Source organism: Nelumbo lutea, chromosome 5 (assembly GCF_056320005.1).
Source record: "Nelumbo lutea isolate HS-2025 chromosome 5, American lotus-T2T, whole genome shotgun sequence".
NCBI lineage: Eukaryota > Viridiplantae > Streptophyta > Magnoliopsida > Proteales > Nelumbonaceae > Nelumbo > Nelumbo lutea.
In genome coordinates, this window is record NC_142688.1 from 24,551,542 (window position 1) to 24,575,567 (window position 24,026).

At 37.2% G+C, this 24,026-nt stretch overlaps 3 protein-coding genes and 1 pseudogene across 6 annotated transcripts in view; 2 read left to right on the forward strand and 2 right to left on the reverse strand.

Annotated features, from left to right (window-relative positions):
• LOC148851065 (uncharacterized) overlaps positions 1–11,756 on the reverse strand; it is a 46,248-nt gene extending 34,492 nt beyond the window's left edge. For 2 of the 4 annotated variants that reach the window (XR_016099874.1, XM_088947619.1), the window contains exons 1-5: positions 11,302–11,756; positions 10,079–10,484; positions 9,799–9,976; positions 9,570–9,709; positions 6,757–7,684 (exon numbers count right to left, since the gene is read on the reverse strand). Coding sequence is in view for 3 of the 4 variants with exons in the window: in XM_088947619.1 (XP_088803745.1) it covers positions 6,757–7,684; positions 9,570–9,709; positions 9,799–9,976; positions 10,079–10,484; positions 11,302–11,401 (1,752 nt within the window). In the remaining variant the exon portion in view is untranslated. Of the gene's footprint in view, positions 1–6,756; positions 7,685–9,569; positions 9,710–9,798; positions 9,977–10,059; positions 10,485–11,301 lie in introns of all 4 variants that reach the window. The other 2 variants (XM_088947620.1, XM_088947621.1) reach the window with 2 other exon arrangements.
• LOC148851066 (V-type proton ATPase 16 kDa proteolipid subunit pseudogene) lies at positions 3,537–4,016 on the forward strand (annotated as a pseudogene).
• Positions 4,038–4,923, reverse strand: LOC148851067 (uncharacterized; the record flags this gene model as incomplete). Its single annotated transcript, XM_088943953.1, has 1 exon — positions 4,038–4,923. A coding segment is annotated over one exon (615 nt), but the record flags the coding sequence as incomplete, so codon positions are not given.
• A 9,092-nt stretch (positions 11,757–20,848) lies between the features above and the next one.
• LOC148851068 (CCG-binding protein 1-like) lies at positions 20,849–22,358 on the forward strand. Its single transcript, XM_088946931.1, has 3 exons — positions 20,849–21,360; positions 21,536–21,609; positions 21,708–22,358. Exons 1-3 carry the CDS (start codon positions 21,138–21,140, stop codon positions 22,020–22,022), a joined length of 612 nt encoding a protein of 203 aa, XP_088803057.1. The 5' UTR covers positions 20,849–21,137; the 3' UTR covers positions 22,023–22,358.
• The last annotated feature ends 1,668 nt before the right edge of the window (positions 22,359–24,026 follow it).

Genomic DNA, 24,026 nt, shown 5'->3' on the forward strand with positions numbered 1-24,026 from the left:
CCATTCGGCCAAACATGTTTTATATTTTACTAACATAATGGAAAACACATGTGCCCTTACTTAAGTGAGGGACACTAGTTCTAATATAATACTACAGATCAGCAACCTCAACATAAGTATAAAACAGAAATACCCCTAAACTAACATCAGTAAATGAGGAAGGGTCTCACCATTAGCCAAACAAAGAATACAAACACAAGGAGAAAGGCACTTTGTTGGCCTTCTTTTCTGTAGCAAGTCATAGGTGTTCATCTTTCCAATGAACACTTCCCAGCACAAGAGCCTACACTTTGGGTGGGATTGGCTTTGCACCAAATTTCTTTCACGGGGAAGTTCTCTCCCGTGGGCTCTGATAAGGGTGAGGATATTGAAGGAAACACAAGAGAACAAACCATCCAAAGAGGGAGACCATACTCTGCTGTCCAAGGAATTTTGGACCATGAAAACCTTATCCAGCTTTGAAAGCAAAAGAACAAAGGAATCACACTCATTATCCCCCAAACCCCATTTGAAGCCAAAGTCCCAGTTTAAGCCAAGTTCTGAGGGTGAGCCAAACCTGGCAACAGGTTCATCCTTATAGTCTGGTAAAACATAAAGCTAGAGAATTGTTGTTTCAGGGGTGAATCCCCCAACCAAAGGTCTTCCCAAAAAAGGACCTTTACACATCCTACATCACAACAGATAAAATCAAGAAAAAAAGGAGTACCTCAAAAATTGCTTTCCAAGGGGAGTTTGAAGCTGCCTGAGGTGCTAGTTTTGCATCTCAATCATTGTCTGCTACACCATGGATGCTACCAATGACCTTGTGCCATAATTTGTCACCTTCTAGGGGAAACCTCCAAAGCCATTTTCCTAGGAGAGCTGTATTTCTATTAACCATATTCCCTAGACCTAGTCCCCTCCTCGATCCTTGGTTTTACACACTTGTTCCCATTTTACCAGGTGGTCTTTCTTTTCATCTCCCGGTTCCCATAAGAAGTCCCTCATAATTTTTTCCAGTTGCCTTGCAATTTTTACTGGGACTTTAAAGGTGGACAAGTAATAGGTGGAAAAATTGGCTAGTGTGGATCTTATCAAGGTGATTCCCCCCTATAGAAATGTAGCTCCTTTTCCACATGGCTAACTTCCTTGCAAATCTTTCTATTATTGGTTTCCAAAAGCTATCTGCTCTCAAATCCCCCCCCCCAAAGGCATGCCAAGATAATCAGGAGGCCAATTCTTTACCTCACAGCCTAGAATTCCAGCTAACAAGCAAACTTCTTCCTCTCCCAAATTCACACCTGCCACACAACTCTTTTCCCAATTAATTTTTAAACTTGAGGTTCTTTGGAAACAATCCACTAGGGACTTCAAATGTCTTAATCTGGATTCCAAATAGTCCTCACAAAAAATGATTATATCATCAGCAAATTGCAAATTGAGTCACCACAACCTAATTTCTTCCTACCTTCCAACCTCTCAATTGGTTTGCCATATCAGCCTTTATGATCAGCCTGCTTAGTACCTCAACAACAAGGGTGATGAGGAAGGGGGAGATGGAGTCTCCTTGCCTTAGTCCTCTTTTGGCCGAGAAGAAGTCTTTTGCCACTCCATTTATCAGAATTGATAAATGAGCCGAGCTTAGGTGGCTTTTGATCCACATTTTCCATTTTCCTCCCAACCCAACTTTTTCCAATAATTCCAAGAAAAAGAACCAGCCCACCATATCATAGGCCTTTTCTAGACCTAATTTGCACACTAATCCTTTACCTCCCTGTTTTTTCTTTTCTGCCACACATTCATTTGCCACAAGGATATAGTCAATTATTTGTCTCCCTTCCACAGAAGCTCCTTGATTTTGTGTGATTACCAAGGGTAAGATGCTCTTGAATCTTCTTGGCAAGACCTTAGCAATTACTCTATACAAGCTACCCACAAGACTTATTGGCCTACAATCCTTCGGAGATGTAGTTTCTTTCTTCTTGGGCAATAGAGTAATAAATGTTGCATTTGTTCCTGGGGAGATCTTCCCTTTAAAGTGGAATTCATTAAAAACATCTATGAAATCTGATTTTATAATTTCCTAGCAATCCTGATAGAATGCCATAGAGAAGCCATTTGGTCCAAGGGCTTTAGATCTCGCCACTGAGAAAATTGCCTCATGAATCTCTTCCACACTAAAATGCTTTTCTAGGAGATCTTCCCTTTAAAGTGGAATTCATTAAAAACATCTATGAAATCTGATTTTATAATTTCCTAGCAATCCTGATAGAATGCCATAGAGAAGCCATTTGGTCCAAGGGCTTTAGATCTCGCCACTGAGAAAATTGCCTCATGAATCTCTTCCACACTAAAATGCTTTTCTAGGAGAGCTACTTGCTCTTCCGAAACTCTAGTCCAGTCCATATCCTCTACCTCCAAACTCCTTTCACCTAGAGTGGCAAAAATTGACTTGAAATGATCCACAAAAGTCTATACTATGTCATCCTCTGAAGTTAACACCTGACCTTCCACCTCAACACTAGAAATCAGATTTTCCCTCCTCCTTCCTCAAAATTTCCTCTAATTCTACCTTTAGGTGCCATCTCTCCGACCTTTCCTGCTCACTACACACTCTCTGAGCCTCCTTTTAATCTAACTCCTCAATCATTTTAGCAATTAAGTCATTTTTATCTTCAATTCTCCCAAATTCTTCTTTATTCCAATCCTTTATCCTTTCTTTCAACCTCTTCAGTTTTTTCATGAATCCCACTCCTTTATTATTGATATTGATCCCATCTTCCATCCACCACTCCCTTATTGTTTCAGTGAACTTTGGAAGCTACTCCTTACCCCATAGCTTGGGATACTTGGCTTTTTTTGAAGAATAAAGAGAAAACGTCATTAAAATAAAATGTCATACTTGTGCTGATACCTTATCACCGTATGTTGTACTTGGCATATTGTAATCACTTTTTATTTCTTTAACACAATTCAGTGTTTCTGATCAAAGAAAAAAAAATCCATGCAGTGTCACAATCTGATGCATGTCTGATGTGGATGTTCCATCCATTTAGGCCCTGTTTGGCATCCATTCAAAGAATCGTTTCTAACGATTCTGGCAATTCTCCGAATGAGAATGTCGTTTGGGTTTGACTAATCTTCAGAATCGCTTCATTTCAAGATGGAATCTCTACTCCAAATTTGCGATTCTTGGAAACGATAAAAAGTCATTTCTAAGGATGAGAATCTCTCATCCTTAGAATTCTTGCTACATCCTCTAATAAAAATACGAACATGTGTGCCCATGTTTCATGTGCAAACGTGTTCAGTAATTTCGCAAGAAAATTACGATAGGCTCGACAAAAGCCCCAAATCCTCTTCAATTTGGCGTGTTTTTCTCCAAGTTCCAACAGCTCTCTCTGCAACTCTAAAAACTCACTTTATCACTGTCATCACTCCTCCTTGTCAATCCAACCTTCTTCTCATTCTCGTAAGAGAATAACAACTAAGCGAACCACAATCAAAGAGCAAAGCAGTTCAACTGAAATCAAGGTTTTAGAATTTCTTGGATCTTTGCAAAAATGTCTTCAACTTTCAGTGGTGATGAAACTGCTCCCTTCTGCAGGTCAATCGGAGCTGCAGCAGCCCTCATTTTTTCCAGCATGGGTGCTGCATATGGGATGGCAAAGAATGGCATTGATGTTGCATCAATGGTATGCGGCCTGAGCTTGTCATGAAATTAATCGTTCTAGTTGTTATTGCAGGAGCGTTGGGTAATTACAGTTTGATCATTGATGTTATCATCAATACAATGATTAACCCTAAGGCAAAGTCATATGTTTGATGGGTATGCTCACTTGTCATCTGGTCTTGTTTGTGGGCTGGGCTCTCCACCGGAATGGCTATCGGTATCGTCGGTGATGTTGGTGTTAGGGCCAACGCATAGCAGCCCAAGCTGTTTGTGGGTATGATTCTCATTATCGTCTTTTCTGAAGCTCTTGTTCTGTATGGGTATCATTCTCTCATCTCGAGCTGGCCAATCTCCAGCAGATTAGTGAAAACTTGCTCAATTTTCTATTTTTGATGTATTCTGTATCTATACACCTTATGTATTCACATACCCAATTACTCGCTTAATCCTCTACATCAGCATAAGCAGAATACATGTGAGAATCAAACTCAAAAGAGGTCAAGTTCAGTTCCTGAAGTGCTTCATATTCCCTATCCTATATTCACATCTTTCTGAAGGAAAATCAGAGCTCTACTGGTGAACAGACCATGCAAAGACACGCTAAAAAAGAAAGAAAATCCCGCATACATCATATTCTGAGAACACAAAGACTCTCCCTAAGACCTTGTATTCATGCTACAACAATGAGTCAAGCGTAAGGGCTGAGCACCTCCATTCACACCCATCTCCCAGTCTACATCGTACTGCTTCCTGCAGCCAGGACAACGCCCATCAGCCTCAAGAATCCTCTTGTGGCAAAACAAACAGAGACGAAATCCACATGAGCATGGTAGAAAACTAGAGTCCGTGAGATCAAGATCTTTGTAGCAGATAGGGCACAAAGAAGGCTGTGAATTAAAACTGTGGCAGGCCCAGTTAATGGTTCCATGACCGCAACGCCTCTCCGCGTTCGTTGGAAAACTATGCTGCTTTGAGAGATTAGACAGACTCTGCGAACGGAAGACATCATCAGGCCTCCATGCACAACCGTTGGGCACGGACCTGGGGACTGTTCCCTTGGATTCCGGTTTCAAAGTGCCCGCTTCAGAGGTTTCATTGGTCGATTCAGGAGGAACGGCTGATGTAATTGGGATTTCAGGTTGAGTTGGAGTTTCAGTGGTTGGGTGTTGCTGTTTCTCATTTGCTGTTAAGGCATCGGCAACGGCTTCCCAGTCATCCAAGCAATCATCATCGTCTTCCAACTTGCTCAATTTTCTATTCCATTTATAATTTTAATCAAATTAACAAAACTTGATGTAAAAAAATAAGGCTCCCTACGTTTTCTTTTCAAAGGCAACCAATAGGCTGTGTGATAAAAATCTCATTGTTTCATTATGTTTTCTTCAATTTTCTTTGCTATCATACATTCATATTTTTCTTTTTTTCTCTTTCAAACATCCTCTTTGCCTCCATTCTTAAATTTTTTCCAGTCATCTTCAAGCTCTATTGTTTTGGTTCGTTAGATCTCAAAACCCACCACAAAAATTCCAGGTAAACTATCTTCTACTTCGCTTTTTTCTTAATTTCTATTGTATTGGTTTGCTTTTTTTATCTTTCAAGCATTTTCTTCTCTTATTCTAGACATTTTCAATGTTTTCTCCTCTCTTGAAAAACCTATACTGCAATATCAGACGATGGCTTTTGGGTTTTTTCATGCTTTGTGGTTGTGTTTTGCAAGTGTTATTTGGGGCCGCATACTTGTGAATCACCAGTTCAATGGATCTTTTTTTATGCCTTTTATCTCTAAAACTATAGTAGTAGTTTCAGAGATATTAAATTTTTAAGTCAAACTATAATCTACTTATCCTCATAGAGAATGTCAAAAATGCAATTGGCTATATATTGATAGAATATCTTCTACAGGAATGTCTTTTTATCAGTATGGTAAGGTTGAACCATATATATAGCAGATAACGTTACTGGATTAAGATGAAACTAAAATCTAGGGAGAAACAGAGAAAGGAAAATACTACTAAGAGGTTCAGAGATCAAGCAGTGTAACATGATTGGATACTTTTGTTCTATAAGCAGAGAAAAGCAAATTGTTGTGTTTTATTGTTCGTATATTACTTTGACACTGCTTTTATATCAATAGTTGATTATTAATCATTTAATACTGAGGCAGCATATTGCCTATAAATTACTGGAGCATATGGTGGATATGATGGATTCTATGAGTTAAATGGGAATTCATGACTGCTCCCAAAGAAGCAGAAATTCACCATTGCTTGATTTGGATTCCTTTATCATTTTGTGAGGCTAAAAGTTGTTGAACTTGAAAATTCAGTAACAATGGCAAGTAAAACAGAGACAGGTATACTGGCATAAGAAAATTTTCACATGAAAGAGTTGGTTGGACTCAAGGTGTTGGTAAGAATTTAATGGATAGAAAGCCAAATCTTCTTCCTCTGGTGAAAGTTGCAGAAGTGAAAACATGAATCTCAGATAGAGAACTGTTTGGATTGATGAAAGACTACTATAAAAAACATTGATGAGGCATGAAATTCTAGCTTTGCAGGTCTGAACCCATCCTCTTATTTAAAAGTTCAGTTCAACTGTTTTAAACCAAGGACAGGTCAGTTGGAATAAATTTGAGCCCATCCTCTACAGGACAGGTCAGTTGAAATAAATTCTAACTTTGCTTTAAACCAAGGACAGGTGAGTTGAAATTCTAGCTCTGCAGATTTGAACCCATCCTCTATAAGACAGGTTAGTTGAAGTAAATTCTAACTTTGTTTTCATTTAGAATATTGATATGAGGAAACACGATGATGCCAAACGTGATTCTAATTCTGAGAAATAAAAATCAGATGACCGTGCCAAACACATCTTGCAGATTCTTTGGATGAGAATTCTCAGAATCCATTCTTTTCTGGATGGATTCTAAGAATCAGAATCTGGAGAATTGATGCCAAACAGGGCCTTAGGAAGTCTATGCAACATTGTTGAGAAGCAGCATGCTCAGCCCACAAAACTACATGGACTTCAACTTCTCATTTCTTACAGACAATTTTTAAATCATATTTCCAGAATTTTTTCAACAAGCATTTGTAAATGGTTCTTACCCGGCACTTGAGCTTGGGGGCATGTTGTAGTCCTTCACTACAGAATACCACATCAGGGTTGCTGCTAACAATATAATCTTCTTTATGTGATCCAGAATTTGGGCTGTAGAAATCTTCAGATATGATAGAGCGTCCACCTACACCTATAAATGTTTTCTCTACATCAGGTTGGGTGTTCAAAGAAGAAGTACTATTAGATCGCTTAAGATGAGCTTTCTTGTCATTAGTAGCTACAGCAGTATTTTTTTTATCAGCAGCAGCTACAGCAGTATTATCCTCCAATATAGCATGCTCCCCTCCAAAAGATGGTCCTTTGTTCAGATCCTGAGATGACTGTATTTCAATGTCAGTTCCGTGACTAAATTGACAATCAAGGTTTAGTCCCTGTGTGAATTGCACATTAGCTTTATCCTCTGTTCCTGTAGGACTTGCATGAATTTTGGCTGGCATTTCCTTGCTCAACTTACTGACAAGCACAGTTCCTGGAGGCTTAATTACAGATCCTGGTAATGATCCTGCTTTAGCAAGCTTCTCAGCTTTATTTTTGTAATTTCTTCCCTTAGTCCACATGTTCTCGATATTTTCAGGAGCAAGAACTTGAGTTCTTCTCTGAGTTGCAGCCTCTAACACCCTAGCCCAATCTGCAGGTCGTGGGTGAATGCGGTCTTCATTAGACATGCAGATATTGCTTTTTGCATAAGTATCCATGCCCATGCCTCCTTGGTTGCTGCCTGTAGCCAATATCATGCCACTTGGTTGATCAGAGGTTGATAATTTTTTCTCCATTGTAGGTTCAACAACCTGTGTAGATCCAGTTGCACCAGAATGATCATGATGATGACCATCAGCTGACCGATCACCACTTGCCTCTCTATTGTCACCATCATTTGCAGCAAGGAAAAGATGTTCAATTAACTCATTGATGTACCTGCAGAAAAGAAATATACTATTGTAGTTGTAATATTCAACATTAGCATCTAAAAGAAGACCATTTTAACAATCCGGCTACCCTTTTAAAAAACATAGTGGCAGCTACAAGGATCAATAGTAAAAAATAGTAAATAACTGTTGCGCTTTTGGTTTACAGCTTTTTATTTGAGAGAGAGAGAGAGAGAAGGTAAAGTATTGTATTATATTATAAATGAAAACAAAAACTCATGTACAGCATGATACACAGGGGCTATACAAAAGCTGTCTCTACAGCACTATACCTCCAAACCCCACTTTACAAAATGCTGTTTACAGATTGTTTTTTATTTTTTTACGGGAAAATCTATGATGCAGGAAAGATATGGTATAGAAAGAGTTTTGACCAATCAAAACCCACTTATGAATTTTGATAAATAACACCTGATTGCCTACCACATTTATGATTCCACTTGATTGATCAGATGTTTTTGGGATATCATATCTTTTCCATATCATAGCCGAACCCTTTTTTACCAGTAGTTTACAGCCTTTACTTTTCTTGGAGTTGATATTTGTTTCTTTTTATTGAGATTAGAAATTGGTTGCCCGTGCATAATGTATTTAAAGATGACACTTTGTCTGCTTCTTTTTTTGTAGGGCCCTAAATGGATATAATGTACAGAACCTCATTGTACAGAGGTCCATACATCTTTGCTTTTAATGAAAATTACCTTACCTTTTCTCAAAAAGAAAATAATGATCTGTAAACTCTCTTAAATTCTTAGTGGAGATCCAATGAGAAATTCTCACAAGATCAACAAGGACGTTGGATTATCTCTCCTTGTTTCCAAAGATTCCGGAATTTCTCCCACTCCACAAGATGACCTTATACACTTTCAAATAATCTTTTCCTTTTAGTTTTGAGGGGAAGAAATGTGAACCAAATAGTTCTGATATATCTGATGGTGGGGACCATTAAACATCAAAAAGAGAGCCAAAATGGTCCCACATATCTGATATGAAGGGACAAGGAAAGGAATAGGTGGTTGCCATTCTCCCCACTTGACATGTATAAGGCACAAGGTGAAGATTATTAGATTTCCAACTATGTTGGACCATGTCTCAAGTATTGATTGGTTTCAAACTTCAAATAGTCGTCCCAGCAAAAGGCTTTGATCTTTGGCGGGGTAAGACTAACGCTGTAAAGCTGTATCCAGATAAAAGATTGAGGAGAAAAGGAGAGACATCTAAAACTTTGAAAAAAGGAATATCAACCATCACCTGGTATGTGGGGCGGGTAAGCACATGCACCATAAAAAATAGGACCAAGAAAAGGGCCCCAAAGTATCAATGGATGAATAGTTGAATACTCAAGTCATGGCCCTCACTTTGGTGAAAAACATCTTTTAGAATATGGTTAATAACCTCCACATTTTCAAAGTCACGATTTTATTAATAATGAGAACAATCCAAAAGCTGTACAAGAATTGACATACAGAGTAAAAAATAAAATAGAAAAAATAAAAAACAGCATAATGTTGAACCTTTAGACCTTTTAAATGATCCTCCTTTCCACCTTCTCTATTTGTTAATTCAGCCGACTAAGGCATCATCATGAAACGCAACAAACATATTGACAAAGATCAGGTTTGAATATGCTGCCAATATTTTAATTTTCCAAGTCTTTTTATAGATATCTTATTTTGATTATATCATCCAACAACATTTTATATTTAACTAAAGTCATTTTCTCCTGTCAATGATTTCTAGAGACTGACGTCTCAGTTACCCATCAACACCTAAATGCTTGTCACAGGTGCCATGTACCAAGTTAACAATGCTAGAATTCTACTAACAATAAAAGATAAGGAAATTAGAAAGAAGACAATTTAGCAAAATCTTACACAGGGCTGGCGAAATTCATGACAGGTTGCATCACCAAGCAAGTTAGAAGTTCCCTGCTAATGCATTGAACTAGAGGACATTGCGCCTCTGCTGGACTTAATACCACACTCAAAACTCCTCCCATGAGCCGTTGAAGAACCTAATAGGGAACAGTAAATATATAAGCATGCAAATACATAGTAAAGCAGAAAATAATAACCAAAATTTATCAGAACACTCCACTCACACCTTGTACTCACACTCGGGAGATATCAGAGCAGGGTGAAGGTTCTTAGATGCCATAAGGTAATGTTTCAGCCTCTCATCCTTTTCCTCACAAGATAGTGTTGCCATGACATCCGCACCAATGGCAGATTGATTTTTTCTGTAAAGATCAAGGTGGTCACCAATCAGGTCAACCATATCCCTGAAACATTAGAAAGTCACTTAGCTCTGATGGTCAAGAACTCATGTCCACCAAACTCAATAAAAGATTATTTGGTGACTTACAAAAGTAACACAAAAGCACCTTGTTAGCAATTCGACAAGGTTGATCTGTTTCACCCTTCCTGATATTTCACCTATGACATTAGTGATTATTAGGCGTATTTGCTCAGGTGCCTCTCTGTCAGGAGTGATCGAAGAGTACCACAAATCTATCACAAATTCCTGCAAAATCTTATTAATTAATTCATCAAGAGCAGCTTCCACCAAAGGAGAATCAATTTTACTCGTCCATTTTGATGAGGGAGGTGGAAGAAATGAAAGGCGAGGATCATCCAGAGACAATTGTTCCTTCTCCAGGTGAGATAGATATGTCTGCCTACGAACTGGTCGAACCCTCCAGCGAAACTCCACCTCATTAGTTAGAATGCGCAATCCAGAAACCAAGAGAATTGATATGGGAATATTCGTCCACATTGATTTACTTGTATCTGCAGTAAATAGAAAAGGATTTTGAAACAAAGTTGTCATTGAACAGATAAGAAGTACAGCAACTTTATAGCTAAATAGGGGAAAGATGAAATGGATATCCCAAGTGTCGGCATCTTTGTAGAAAAATAAAAGGTATTTAACATTGAATAGATGAAATGCATAAAAGAAAACACAATAAACCGGGGCAAAAGGTTTAATCGGCACCTACAGGTTTTCAGATCCATGGTAGGAATATTAGAAACCTAAAGAAACCATGTAATAAGTTTGTTGTAGATTAGCTAGATTGGATTTGCAAACTATGCATATAATAAGTTTATTGTAGATTGGCATTGGTAGACAAGCAGAGAGATGGAAACTACTTAATCTTTTTTATAGATGAAATAGAAAATGAGTGCGAAGTGCACCCATCAGAGCAAAACACTATAATAAGTACGAACAAAAGGCACCACTATATCTACTTAAAATACTTGTACATAATCGTTATAAGATTGTCAAAGATTGCTAATGCAACTACCAAATTAAACGAACTTCCACTGTAAAACCACACTACAGCATTATAGTATGATTAATCAAATGCTACTAGTAGAATTCCAGATAGTCCTCAGAAAAACCATAGAACCCAAAGCAATACAATATAAAATTGCAACATTGAAACCCTAATCGTGGTTAAACCAGTTAGCTGCAAACAACATTGGAGTCAAATTCTATATTTGTTGAATTCATACGACAGACAAACAGGTTCTCGCAAAATTTCCATTAACCAGAAGGAAAGAAAGAAGAAAAAGTAATCCCAGAAATCAAAGTAGCACAGCTTACGCGACAAGAAGTACGATACGGAGAAGATGACTAACGCCCACCACACAGTTCGAATCTTGGCTTCCTCGATCAGATCTTGCAATGTCTCCATGGGCTTCATGGTTTCAAAACTATAGAAATCGGTTAATCTTTCAATTCGCGCCTATTCGGTCCCAGGCAACAAGAATTGGCGCCAATACGATGTTTCCCTTTTAGCCTCTGTTTCGAAGAACTTATCTGATGAAGAAGTATTTATGAACAGAAAGAAAAAGTAAGATTATTTCTTCCCCTCTTTTAATTCCCTGAGATCATGCAGATCATAGATACTGTGGCAACGAAAACCCTTCCCCAAAAGACCAGGTCGGTAGACTCTTGGAAAGTTGGAAACTTATCGCTTGAACTCTCGCAGCTGGTCTATGGGGGAACAAAAGACGAACCTCGTCATTTCACGTTTGTGCTCTGTGGAAGATCACACCAGACCACGATGACTAAATTACCCCCACATTTATATTTTATTTTTCTTCTGACGTGGCATGTGTTGATTGAATATTAGAAAAATTATTCCATACAGCTTCTTATTGTTGGGAAAACAGCATTTATAATCAAATGGGTAGAAATACGCCACGCGATCTTTTTTCTTGTACGAGACGCTTTTCATCATTACCCCACAGGCCCAGACAAACTGGCACATCTTTTTTCAGTTCATATGGGCCCCATCTTTGTGTGCAACGATATTTGGTGTATGATACGCTCAAATATACAATAACCTGTATGCTTTGTTGTTTCCTCACTGTTGTAATGTTTTTTTTTTTTTTTGTAATTTTCGTGAGTTGTTATGTTGTTTAAATTCTGGTTCGATTTCACATGTATACCGAATAAAATCGCTCAAGTCACGGTGCGATGCACGTTGAAGGGATTCGAGCGAACCAATAAATGGTTCAACTAAACTGTTGCTTAGTTTTATTTAGGCTGCATTTGGTTGCAATATAATTTCATTTACACCAGTAAGGATTTAATTCTGGGGGTTTTACTTTATTCTGCTTCAATGTTACGAAAAAAAAAAAGGTAAATTTTACACTCTCCCCCATAATTCGGGGTTTATTTTAAATTATTTTCTGTGTGGAATTTGTGTCTGACAAGGCATATAAGTATATTTTGTATCTGGTTAGTAATCAGGTGAAAGTTTGGGAGAAAACTTACAGAAAAAATGGTTGAGGTGAGAAACTCCCCAAAGGCCCAAACTATCGGAGATTAATTTGGTTGTAGCGTAATAATTATAATAGAGCTTTTATATGACTTTTCTATGATGTTGAATTGATCAGATCGAGCTGGGCCAGGGCTGTGTTAAGGAAAATCGGAGGTGGCGCGTAAGCGTAACTGGTCTTGCGTCTAGCGATGTGGGCCAGTGTGGAGCACGGAGCACCTATTTGCGATCATTCAGTTAGTACCGAATGGTACAGCACTCAGCGATCATTCTGTAGCCTTCGGATCCCCACTCCCCGTTAAGCAGCAGTGTGAAGGACCCAAAAGTGGGCTGGACGGATACATGGATCGAGCGTGACAATTGACTGCATCTCATACCACACATCTAGAATGCATCTAACCATCGATCTGCCCTTATCATATGGGCAATGCATAAACCTCATATCATGGTTTTCAAAATTGGACTGGACCGGACAATTGGATCAGAAAAATCGAGAACGGGTCATGTGATCGGTTCCATTTTACCCCAGAACTGTTATTTTCCTAAAAACCATTGATTTGATCATCAAATCGTTGATTCGAGTAGTTGATCCGTTTAATGGTTTGACCTTTTTTTTTATTAGAATGGACTATTTGATTTGAATGGACGGACCGTTCAACCTAAACAGTTCATTGTCCAATTCGATTTTAAAAACCTTCTCTCATATAGCAGGGGCTGGACCTGTTTTAGATAAAATAAATTGGGTCAGAAGCGAGCCAACTACTGTCAGCCCAAGGATAATCTGTGCATGAATTGACATATATTGTTGGTCCAAGGAAGGTCCCTATTTGACCCGGTTATCCATGTTCTCTTATTACGCAAAATGAACCCAAAGTCCCAAAGGTATTGCTATTGGGCTATCAATAGCCAATAGACTCAATACTGATGGTGGCGGGCTGAGGTGGTTACTGGTTAGTTCTCCGACTAATTGTACTTGTAGCGGAAATTGGGATCAAATCGTGTTGCTACCCAGGGTTGCATTGCATGTAAACCGAGTTGACTAATGAGTCCACTCTCCCTCTTTATCCCAATTCTTGTTCCTTCTTCATAATCAATGGCTGGCCTGTCGAAATTAGAAAACCTCCTCGAAGAATCTTATCTACTTCCGTTAAAGCATCAAGAAAATTGGCTGGTTTCTCTTGTTAATATATTAGTGAAAGCGATTGATGACAATTGGTATTTTGCTGCTGTCTGCTGAATCCGAAATGCCATCCTAATCTTTCATAATCTTGCCACTGCTGTTTAACATTAAACCAGTCAAGCAACATCAAGGTCCTCTTCTTTGTTAATGGCGACTGTGTTCAATTTTTTTTTTCATATTTGGGAAAAATATCTCTGTAATGAAATATACTTTGAAGCCAATAAGCTCTCTGCTTTTTTTTTTTTTTTGGAATGGTAGGAGCAGTATTTTCCAGTTGACCGTCTTTCATCTTCCCACCGTGATCCACACAACATGGTATGGAGTGAGAAATAATGGATAAAGCCGCAAAAAGTATAGTTATTTCTGTAGGGCCAATTGTGTCAAAAAAATCATAAAATAACACCAGCAAACGAAGGTTCGTGGATGCCACCGAATGCCACATGAATATTACAACACTCCAAACTGGAGTAATGTGCATTTATTGTAAGGGATAAGTAGACTGTGCTCGCCCTCAAAAATCTGAAATTGCCTCACACCAACCTCATAGTAGGTTTAGCCATGTATCTAGAACTTTAAAATATTTAGTCATGGGAAGGCGCTTCCATGCATGGATGAAATAGATGAAACGTGCTGTGATATTGGTGTAAGGTTTTTGATAAATCTATACTATTTATAAAAGAGCGAATGCCCTTTTTTCTGAAATTTTCATTAAATATTTTATATTCTCATTGTCTAAACATACAATGGGCATAAAAAGGGCATATATGTCTGTTATTCTCATTTTAAAAACTATTCACTTATAACTGTCTAGAAATTACCCACTTATAACGGTTCAGAAACTGTCCATGAATTATAAATAGTTTTGTCTTAGAGATATTGTCACGTGCAAATGCATGTACATGTTTAATAGTAATTAAAACATTCTTAAGGCTCAATTTGGAAAGAGTACAAATACAAATATATATAATGCAACTACATGCAAAATGATACAAGATATAAGATTGTGTACTCTATATATCTATATTTGTACTCTTTCAAAACTAAACCTAAGGTTTTTAGAAATTTTGATTTTATTAAGGTTGTATTTGGTTTCATGGGTGTTTATCTAAAAAATGCTGCCATAGTAGCACCACATAGGCATTGGCGTTTATTGCAAATGAAACAAATGAGTCATCCGGTTGCTGTGTTGAAGTTGTGTGTACTCCAAGGGAAGCAAAAACCCCATTTATATAGATTTTTAGATAACTGTAATCTCCAATTGTGAGAGAAATGGTTGGAGACTTCATGGGAGAGTTCATTCTCAAACTAAACAGAATAAGAGGATGTGAAAAATATGTTCTTCTTTCTTGTTTCTGAGAAAGAAACAGCATAGGGTATTCATAACCGAAAGAATGAGGGTTTGAGGAAGAAAAACTTACCAAAGGATTCAAAATAACTAGAAGATAATGTTTTCTTTCTCGGTTCCAAGAGAGAAACCAAAGAGGAGACACGAAGTAGTGGGAGAGAGAGGATCTAAACGAAACACTCCTACAGTGATAAACATATATTTACCAATTTGCCCTTCATTGTCTAACGAATCAATTACACACACACATATATATAGTATTGGCCCCTTTTTTTTAGTTCCACTTTTTTTTTTTTGTTCAGAGGGGCCGGTTTAAGTCCTGGCTACCCTCTGAACCAGGCCCTGATCTAATACAACCCCTATAGGGGCATATCGGGAAGGGCCCAATACGATACGTATCGATATGAAACGATTTTTTGAACCTTGGGCACAATCTAATCCCTCTCACCTGGATAGTCGAACTGGTGGCCCATGACCCAAAGGCAAAAATGGCTTATTCTCCATGTCGATTTAGGGTATTTTGGTTAATTCAATTATTTATAACCCTATGAATACCGTACATGCACAATCTTATGATGACCCTTATAATTTTAAGGTACCAAGAAAGAAAGATAGTGATGTTTGAAATTAGTTTACCATCGATGTAGCGGAAAAAGGGCATGCGAGTTGTTTGGAATAAAATATAAATGTGATTTTTGTTATCAAAGCAGTGTTGGCACTAACTATTCGAAAAAGGCATAGGAAAATAATTATCCTATACTTGACGCTATGGCACATGATAATAAGCCCTCCAATGTCCATAGTAGATAGAAGAGAGGATGAGCTAAATGATGGATGAAACATCGAAATATGTGCATTTTTCCAAAAGATTTGTTGAATGCAGACATGACATGTCATCGAAGTATGTGCATTTTTCAAAAGAGGACATGACATGTCATCTTGTATCACGACTTAGAGGGACTTGAAGAAAACTTTTTATATTATTGTAAAATTTGATATTTTCATCAATTTTATTTGTACCTGGAAAGTTATTTGTAATTTTTTTCTATTTTGTTATAGAAATTTTCAATTTTATTATATATTTTTTAATTTTATTTAATCATCTTATATTTTTATTGTATAAAATAATTATTCACATGAAATGAAATTTTAAGATTATTTTTTTTTTCAAATTATTGTTACAATCATTGAATTTGTAATTTTCATTATTTTTTGTGTTTGAGCCTTTTATTTTTTTACAGCAAAAACAAAAAAAATAAAGAAAAATGAAATAATATGGGATGGCTCAGTCTGGCGCAAGGCCCACGGGCCACAAACCCAGACTTGTGCTGCGCCCTATCCCCAACCTGCATGGACCATGCCGGTACAGCCCATAACAGTGCAGGCAACACAAAAATGTAGGTCGTGCCAACCTAACACATGTAAAATGCCCTCTTTGGGTTTGTCTCCCAAGTATGACCGTGTGAGAGTTCAGCTGTCTCATCTTCCCCATGCTCTCCCTCCTCCTTCTCCTCTTTCATTTTTTTTTTCTTTCTCTTTTATTCTATTTCCTTCCTCCACTTCTTCACCATTGAACATAATAGAGGTGGCAATGAAAACAAAAATAGCTTATTGCTACACCTCTTTCCTCTCTTTCTCCTCCTCTTTCACCCTTATAAGAACACAGTGCCAGAAATATTAAGAACTCCTTTGATGTAATTCTTGTGGAGGTTCATATATTTATACTTGTAAAGAATTCAAAACAAACCTGTACACGTGTCACATAGTATCTGCAAATGGTTACAACAATAGAATGAGAGGTTAAGTTACAAGGAAATTAAGACTTCATGAGTTATCTCAATGTGCATGTTTATCCTGTTGGGGAGACAACATTGGACTTGATCTCTTGAGAATGGCATGGGGTGAGTGGCATGGTTACATTATATCACTAACACCCCCTTCAAGTTGAAGGTGGGGATAGCAATCTTCAACTTGCCACAAATAAAAGAAAGGCGAGGACTAGCAAGGGACCTAGTAAAGACATCAACAAATTGGTCCCAAGAAGAAATGAAATGGATAGTGATATGGCCAAAACCGACCACCAGTTAGAAACCAGCAAGTGACAGCATATTGGGGGCCAAAGTTGCCAATTGACGAGTTGACCCAATCTTGACGAGTTATGAGCTGATATAGTCCTAACGAGCTGATCTGACACCAATTCATAGCATGCACAAGCAACACATGATTGAGCTAATCAAAATGTCAATGCCAATACACTCAATACAGGCCCACTGCCTACCACGTGCACACAGCATGTCAATTGAGGGCATGACAGGTGAACTAAGCTCCGACCACGTGTGAGAGACATGTCGATTCTTCGATGAAGCCTCTCTCCTATAAATACATGAGTCCCCCATTCATTTGGACACAACGGAACATGGTAGTATGCTACTATGAACAAGACAGGCCGGACACCTCAACACATAGAGTTCACAAGCTCCCCCTATGAGCTCTTCAGCTCATCACATAGATCTCTTCAGCCCATCCATAAGAGCTCTCCTGCTCATACATATAAGCTCTCTAGCTCTTCTTACGAGCTCACTAGCTCTTTATACGAATTCTCACCTCATCTCACTAAGCTTTCAAATTCACCTTATTTTCCTTTGACATTACTGACTTAACCATCAGAATCTATGTCCTTGGGATCACCTAGGGCCTCTATGCCGAGGTGCCGAGACTAGATGACACCCTACTCCAATAACTTTGCATCCTTGCCCTTGTGGTCAATTTCGATCATTTTCAGATAGCAAAGCACTGAAACTGAACGTGCTGACACGCAATGTCCTCATACGTGTTTGGAATGGGTGTGAAAAACTGGATTAGATGACAGGTATATAGCGCTGATGCCATTACACCAGAGCACCAGCGAAGAGGAGCTTAGATTGTGCAATTCATCTAAAAATTATTGTAGCCAAAGTACCTCGGAAACTGTAATAGCAAGGGTGCGGTATTCAGCCCAGGTACTCTAACAGGAAATTGTGGCATGTTTCTTGAAGGACAAGGAGATGGAATTTGAGTGGTTGGGCCCATGAACCACTTTTGTGACTTGTTGTCATGGGGCAACCTGTCCAATCATCATCGCAATGTGGAGATAATGAGAGATTAGTAGAACGATCTATGGTGAATACAAAGTCCAGGTATACTTCAAATAGCGAAGGGCCCAATGGACATTGGTGGGACTATGCATGAATTGATTCACTTTAGTGTGAGAAGAATATAATGAAGGGCACCCATTGTGCGTGTGTACTCATCCGGTAGGGCTGTTTATGGGTCAGGTTTAGTCGGTTTATTGATGTTTTTCCAACTGGCCCGATTTAGTCGAGTTACTTAAAATTGAAACTGAAATTGATCCTGTGTTAAACAAAACCGACTTGATCGGTTTGAGTTGATTTGGGTTGGTTTCGGCTCTACTTAGGTGACTTAGTTGTTGTTCAAGTGTTCATTTCTGGCTCTACATTCCCAAAGGAAACCAACATTTCCTTGATATTTTGTGGCCCATCCATAGATCCAATTGTGGAGGGAGCAGAGTTTGAGAGACAACTTAGTTAAATAAGTTGTAATTAGGATAGAGACAACTTAGTTAATTAGGAACTAAGTAGATTGTAACTACTAACTAGAAACTAACTACTAAGTCGGTTCGGTTCGAGTCAATTTTGGTTTTTACACATGAAAATCGAAAACGAACTGAATCATCGGTTTATGATTTTTTATAACCTGAAACCGACCTGTGCTAAAGAAAACCCGACCGACTCAGGTAGGGTCAGCCCAGGTTGGTTGGTTTGATCGGGTTGGGTCTTCTTATGAACAACCCTATCAGCCGGGTCAGGGAGAGGATCGCCATCAGATTTAGACAAGGAGACACCTGCTGGTAATTTAATTGTAAATTACGAGGAAATTATTGATATTTTTCTTCTTTTAATTTAACCATAAATTAGTAATAATTATTGTAAATTACCATATATTAGCTTTCTTTTTTAAATTCAACGAGAAGTTACAATGAGTTATTGTTTTTTATAATTAATATTTAATAGTAAATTATCAGTATTTCCTATAAATTAACCAAAACTAGCATTATAATAACCTAAAATTAATAGTGGTAAAAATTAATTTGAGATTTATAATTTTATGAAAATTATTTTTGAGAATTTTCTTAATAACAATAAAACTATTGGTTTTTTATTTTAATTAATTATTCGTAAATATTAGTACTTTTTTCTTTTATTGTCAAGGAAAATTACATTTTCCCAAAACCTATTTTAGCGCTCCTTTTACTTTAATTTCCTTAAACCTATTTCCCATGACCCATGTCGTGTACATGAGAGAGTTAGATGGTACATTTTAAACAAAATTCACTTAATATCATTATAATAATTAATTATAACTTGGATAATTTAAATTCCCTTTAATTATTCAAAATAGATTCTATTGAAAATAAGGTAGAATTAATATATGATTATTATTATTATCATTATTTTAAGATTAATTAGTAAAAATAAATTTAATTTAATAATTAACAAAAATTAATAAAAAACAACATAGCCTATCCAACCATAAAATAATGCCTTTACTTGACAAACAAAGGGCACTAGTACTATACATAGATAATGTTAGGTTAAGTTACATATAAGGACTTCATAAATTATATTGCTGTACATGTCTTGAGACATCATTGGACTTGTGATACGTTTGGGATTCCTTTATGTTAAAAATAAGTGCTTATTCAAATAAGCAGTTATTAATTTTTGGCATCCAACTTTTTCAATCGTTTATTTTATATTGGGCGTTTGATAATCTTTTTCTCTAAGAAGCACTTAAATAAGCATTTGTGACTAATTTGTCTTTCATTTTTTTTTTAATTTCAAAATATACCTTTATGAAAGTACTTTTATTAAATTACTTTTATAAAAATATTTTTATAAAAACACTTTTATAAAATTAAACTAGAGATGATTTTGAAATAAAAAAAAATGGAATATATATGCTTATTATATGGGCTGTGAGCTGTAGATTACTTTTTCCTATTATATACAGGTACGATTATGATATAGAAAATATATGATATCTGAAAAACTTATTACCAATCAACTAAAATCATAAACCGGTAGCCAATCAAGTATTATTTATCAAAATTTATGGGGTGGATTTTGATTGATCAAAACGTTTTCTATATCATATCTTTTCAGCTTCATAGATTTGAATTTGAACTTAAAAATAAGTCCTTATTTTTAAAATAAACATTTATTTTAGACTTATTTTCCAAACATGAACAAGTATTAAATAACCTTAAAAAAAAAAAACAGTATTAAATGGTGTTATCTGACTAAATAAACACTTAGCACTCCCAAACATGGCCTTGATATCGTGCGATGCGTGGAACGGTGGAATGATAAGTGATAACACCTCTAACACCCGTCTCTTCTTCCTCTTCCCTCTTATTTTATTGCTTCTGTTCCTTCAACCTACAACCTTACCTGTATGCTGTTACCCTAAACCACCGGTCCCCTATTTTAATCCGCTATGTCGTCCTACTACGTTATCATCCACCGGGCACCTGTCCTCTGTCTCAAAAAAAAAGTGCAACGATAACGAACGACTATTTATTGAACTTCTACATTCGGTGGTTATCCGTTTAGTTCACGCAAACCGCCCACTGTTTCTCCAATTCACGTCGCCGCGTTCATCGTCACGGAGAAGACACTCCGCCTGATATTCCTACACTTGCTCATTTTAGTACGCAATCCGTACGTCACTCAGTTTAGCTTATTAGCTTAAGGGAATCCACCCCTACGAGACGCTGTTTGCCTTCAAAACCAACGGCTTAGATCCTGTATTTTCCCTCTCTTAGCGATTATCCATCGGCCATTGAGAGTTATGACATAACCCCCTCTTTTAAAAACCGGATTTAGAATTTAACGATAATAATAAAATATTATTTTTTTCATCCTTATCCGTTGGCTACAACGTCCTTATCCGTTGGCTACAACGTCCTTTCTTTCCTTCAATCAACGGCTTCTCCTGTTTTGTGTTAATATAAAGGACATAACTTTGCTCTGAGAAGCATGCATTGATGAAACCAGAACGAAGGAAAAATGTTGAGATCTGTTCCTCTACCTTCGTCGTCTAGCAGTTCTGCAATTCTGGAATCTAACGATCTTCACCGATCGAGGTCATCTTCGAGAGCTGTATCGACCATCTGTTCTTCTTCGAGAAGCCATGCTTATATCCCAAAGCTCGAACCTTTCAGCAGAAGCAAGATCGATCGACGTCTTAAGGAGCCCTCCCTAATACAGAAGACTGAAAACGATCTTGCCGGTATCCCAAAACTCTTAATTATTTCCTTTTCATTCCGCTCGTAATCGGTAGAGATTTTGTCGGTTAGGTGTTTGTTCTGTTTTCTAACTTGTATTCGTAATTTATGGGTTTTCAGGTTTTTAATTTTCATGTGGAGTTTCGTTAAACTGTTTATGTTTCTTAATTTTTCCTTCAGATTATTGTTCGACGCTTGAAGGAGATGCGTCCTACAGCTGTTGGAGAGCCTATTTCGAATTGAAAGATCTCGAAGTGAGTCGGCTTTTATAATTTTCTTAGAGTTGATTGATAATGGGGCGAGACAATAATTAATGTTGAAAAGTTTTATGATCCTAACTTGTAATACACAGAGGAAGTTGCCTAAAGAAGAAATTGAGAAGCTGCTTATTCAGTCGGGAGGAATTAAGTCGCTCATCGACTGCGTTCACGGGATTTCGGCTATTAATAAGAGGAAAAAGGAGGATGCTGAATCGAGGAAGCAATCGAGCACTGAGAAAGAAAGAAAGAAACCTTTTCCGGTGCCAGACGGACTGCCCAAATCGCAGGAAGAGCTGGAAGAGGAAGAGAAAGGCAGAATGCCAGACTCACCCTACACCAGGCTCCTCAGAACCAAGGGTAAATTCCCCGCTTGGTATTCACCTGCGCCAGACCACGAGACAGATTAATGAAACGAGTCAGGACTCAGGAGTCGGCAGGGAGTGAAATGGACCAGTTGGTGCCCTTTCTCTGTTTGCGCTTTCTGTTTGTAAATACGAAAGAAGTTAAAGCTGTCAACTGTGAGTCTGTGAAGTTGATTCATATATACTAGCTGGATAGTATAGTATAGGATAGCTAAACGATGCCAAGTTTTTCTGGTTTTATCTATAGCCGGATCCTCAACCAAAAGGCATGGAAGATGGGGTTGTATCTGCTTTGAAACCACATTAAATTAGAGATTCTAACTTGTAAGTTGTAAATTTGTAATTAGTTGGGTGTCAACCATGTATTCTGATGTTGTGCCAGACTGCCAGCTCTTGTAAATTATAAGCAAGGAAACACTATAGTATCAAGAGCGAGAGAGCGAGAGAGAGAGAGAGAGAGAGAGAGAGCGAGAGAGAGAAATTCTCTTGGTCGTCTAGACGTCAAGCTGAGGCAAGCATTGGTGTTAATGAAGATGAAGATAATATAAATGTGACATTTATAAAGTCTTCTGCTTCGACTTGTGGGCTGCATATAGATGAAGAAAATCAAGCTTAGGCTTGGATTTTTGGGTTTTAGCCTTTTAGGTCGATGTTGGGAGTCCAGATCATCTGCCTATAAAATCTCAACTCCGAACATGGGCCTAAAAGGAATTGATCTCAACTGAGATAGGATGGAAGGGGTTGAATTCAATTCCAGCCCAACCCAAGTTGTTCACTTGTTTGAACACCAAATTTCCAAGGCTCAATTATTTCCCAAATCCAATAACCACTATTTTTTTTTTTTGTTTTCAAAATAAGAACCAAAACAAGCTTTTTTTTGTTGTGCTTAATTGCTGATAATTCTAACTTAAAGAGTCGGGGGAAAAACACAGTTAATATTGCTAAACATCCTCAATGAGCCCGACTCCATCTTAGCATTCTCTCTTCTTTTAATATCGATTTAACCTAGCGTGTGTTCGTCATTATGGTTGATTATTTTTTTTTTTTCAAAACAAAGGTTGTGTTATTGAGGTCTAAATTGGGCCGGACCGTGCATACATCCGAGCTGTGTTGGGTTTGGATTTTTAAAATGTGTAATAATGATTAAATATATTTTTATATATACATTTTTATTTTTTATTATATTATATTATATTATTTTAATTGTATTATAATTTTTTAATTTATTTTTTATTTCATATATAAACAATAATATACATCAATATTTCATATAAAATAAAAATTTAAGTTTTTTTTTCAAAATTTTATCTATTTTATTAATTTATTTTAAAATGTTTATTATTTTTTTTTCATTTTTTTAAATATGCCTTTCATGGCCTAGCCTGCCTACAACACAACCTGACCTGGACTGGGCCTGCTTGGTCTCGTGCCGTGGATTGTATTGGGTCTGACCTCTAAAGGATCTTGGAGGAAGCAGGCACAACCTACAAGACTTATGGCTAGCTCACTAAAGAATGGGTGGTCCACAAAGTTGTGTCATATTGGTCTGACACGACTTAATTTATACTTCTAAACAAAAACCAATATTTTAAAAACTGGACTGGACTGGACAGTCAAATTGTTTGACTTGAGAATTAGTCATGTTTTTTTTATCTGTTTTTAGATTGGACCGATTTAGAAAAACATTGAATTGGTTAGAGAACTGTTGATTTGGATGGTCAAACTTTTAAATCGCTTGACTCCAATAGCGATTTATAGTTTAATAAAAAAAATATTTAATTTTTTAAGATTATTAATAGAGAGAAAAGGAGATTGGTGGGGGAGGAACTGGGACACGATCTTAGATCATATCAAAGAGAGAGAGAGAGCTCAGACTGATGAGATCAGAGAGATATATGTTGCCGTGGTTGTTACCATTACCATCATCATCACTATTGCCTTCTTTTTCTTTTTTTTCTTTCTTTCACTCTTTCTTTCATTTCCCTTTTTTCCTCTTTTTTCTTTTTTTTTTTCTTTTCATTCATTCATTCCTTTTTTTTCTTGTTTTCT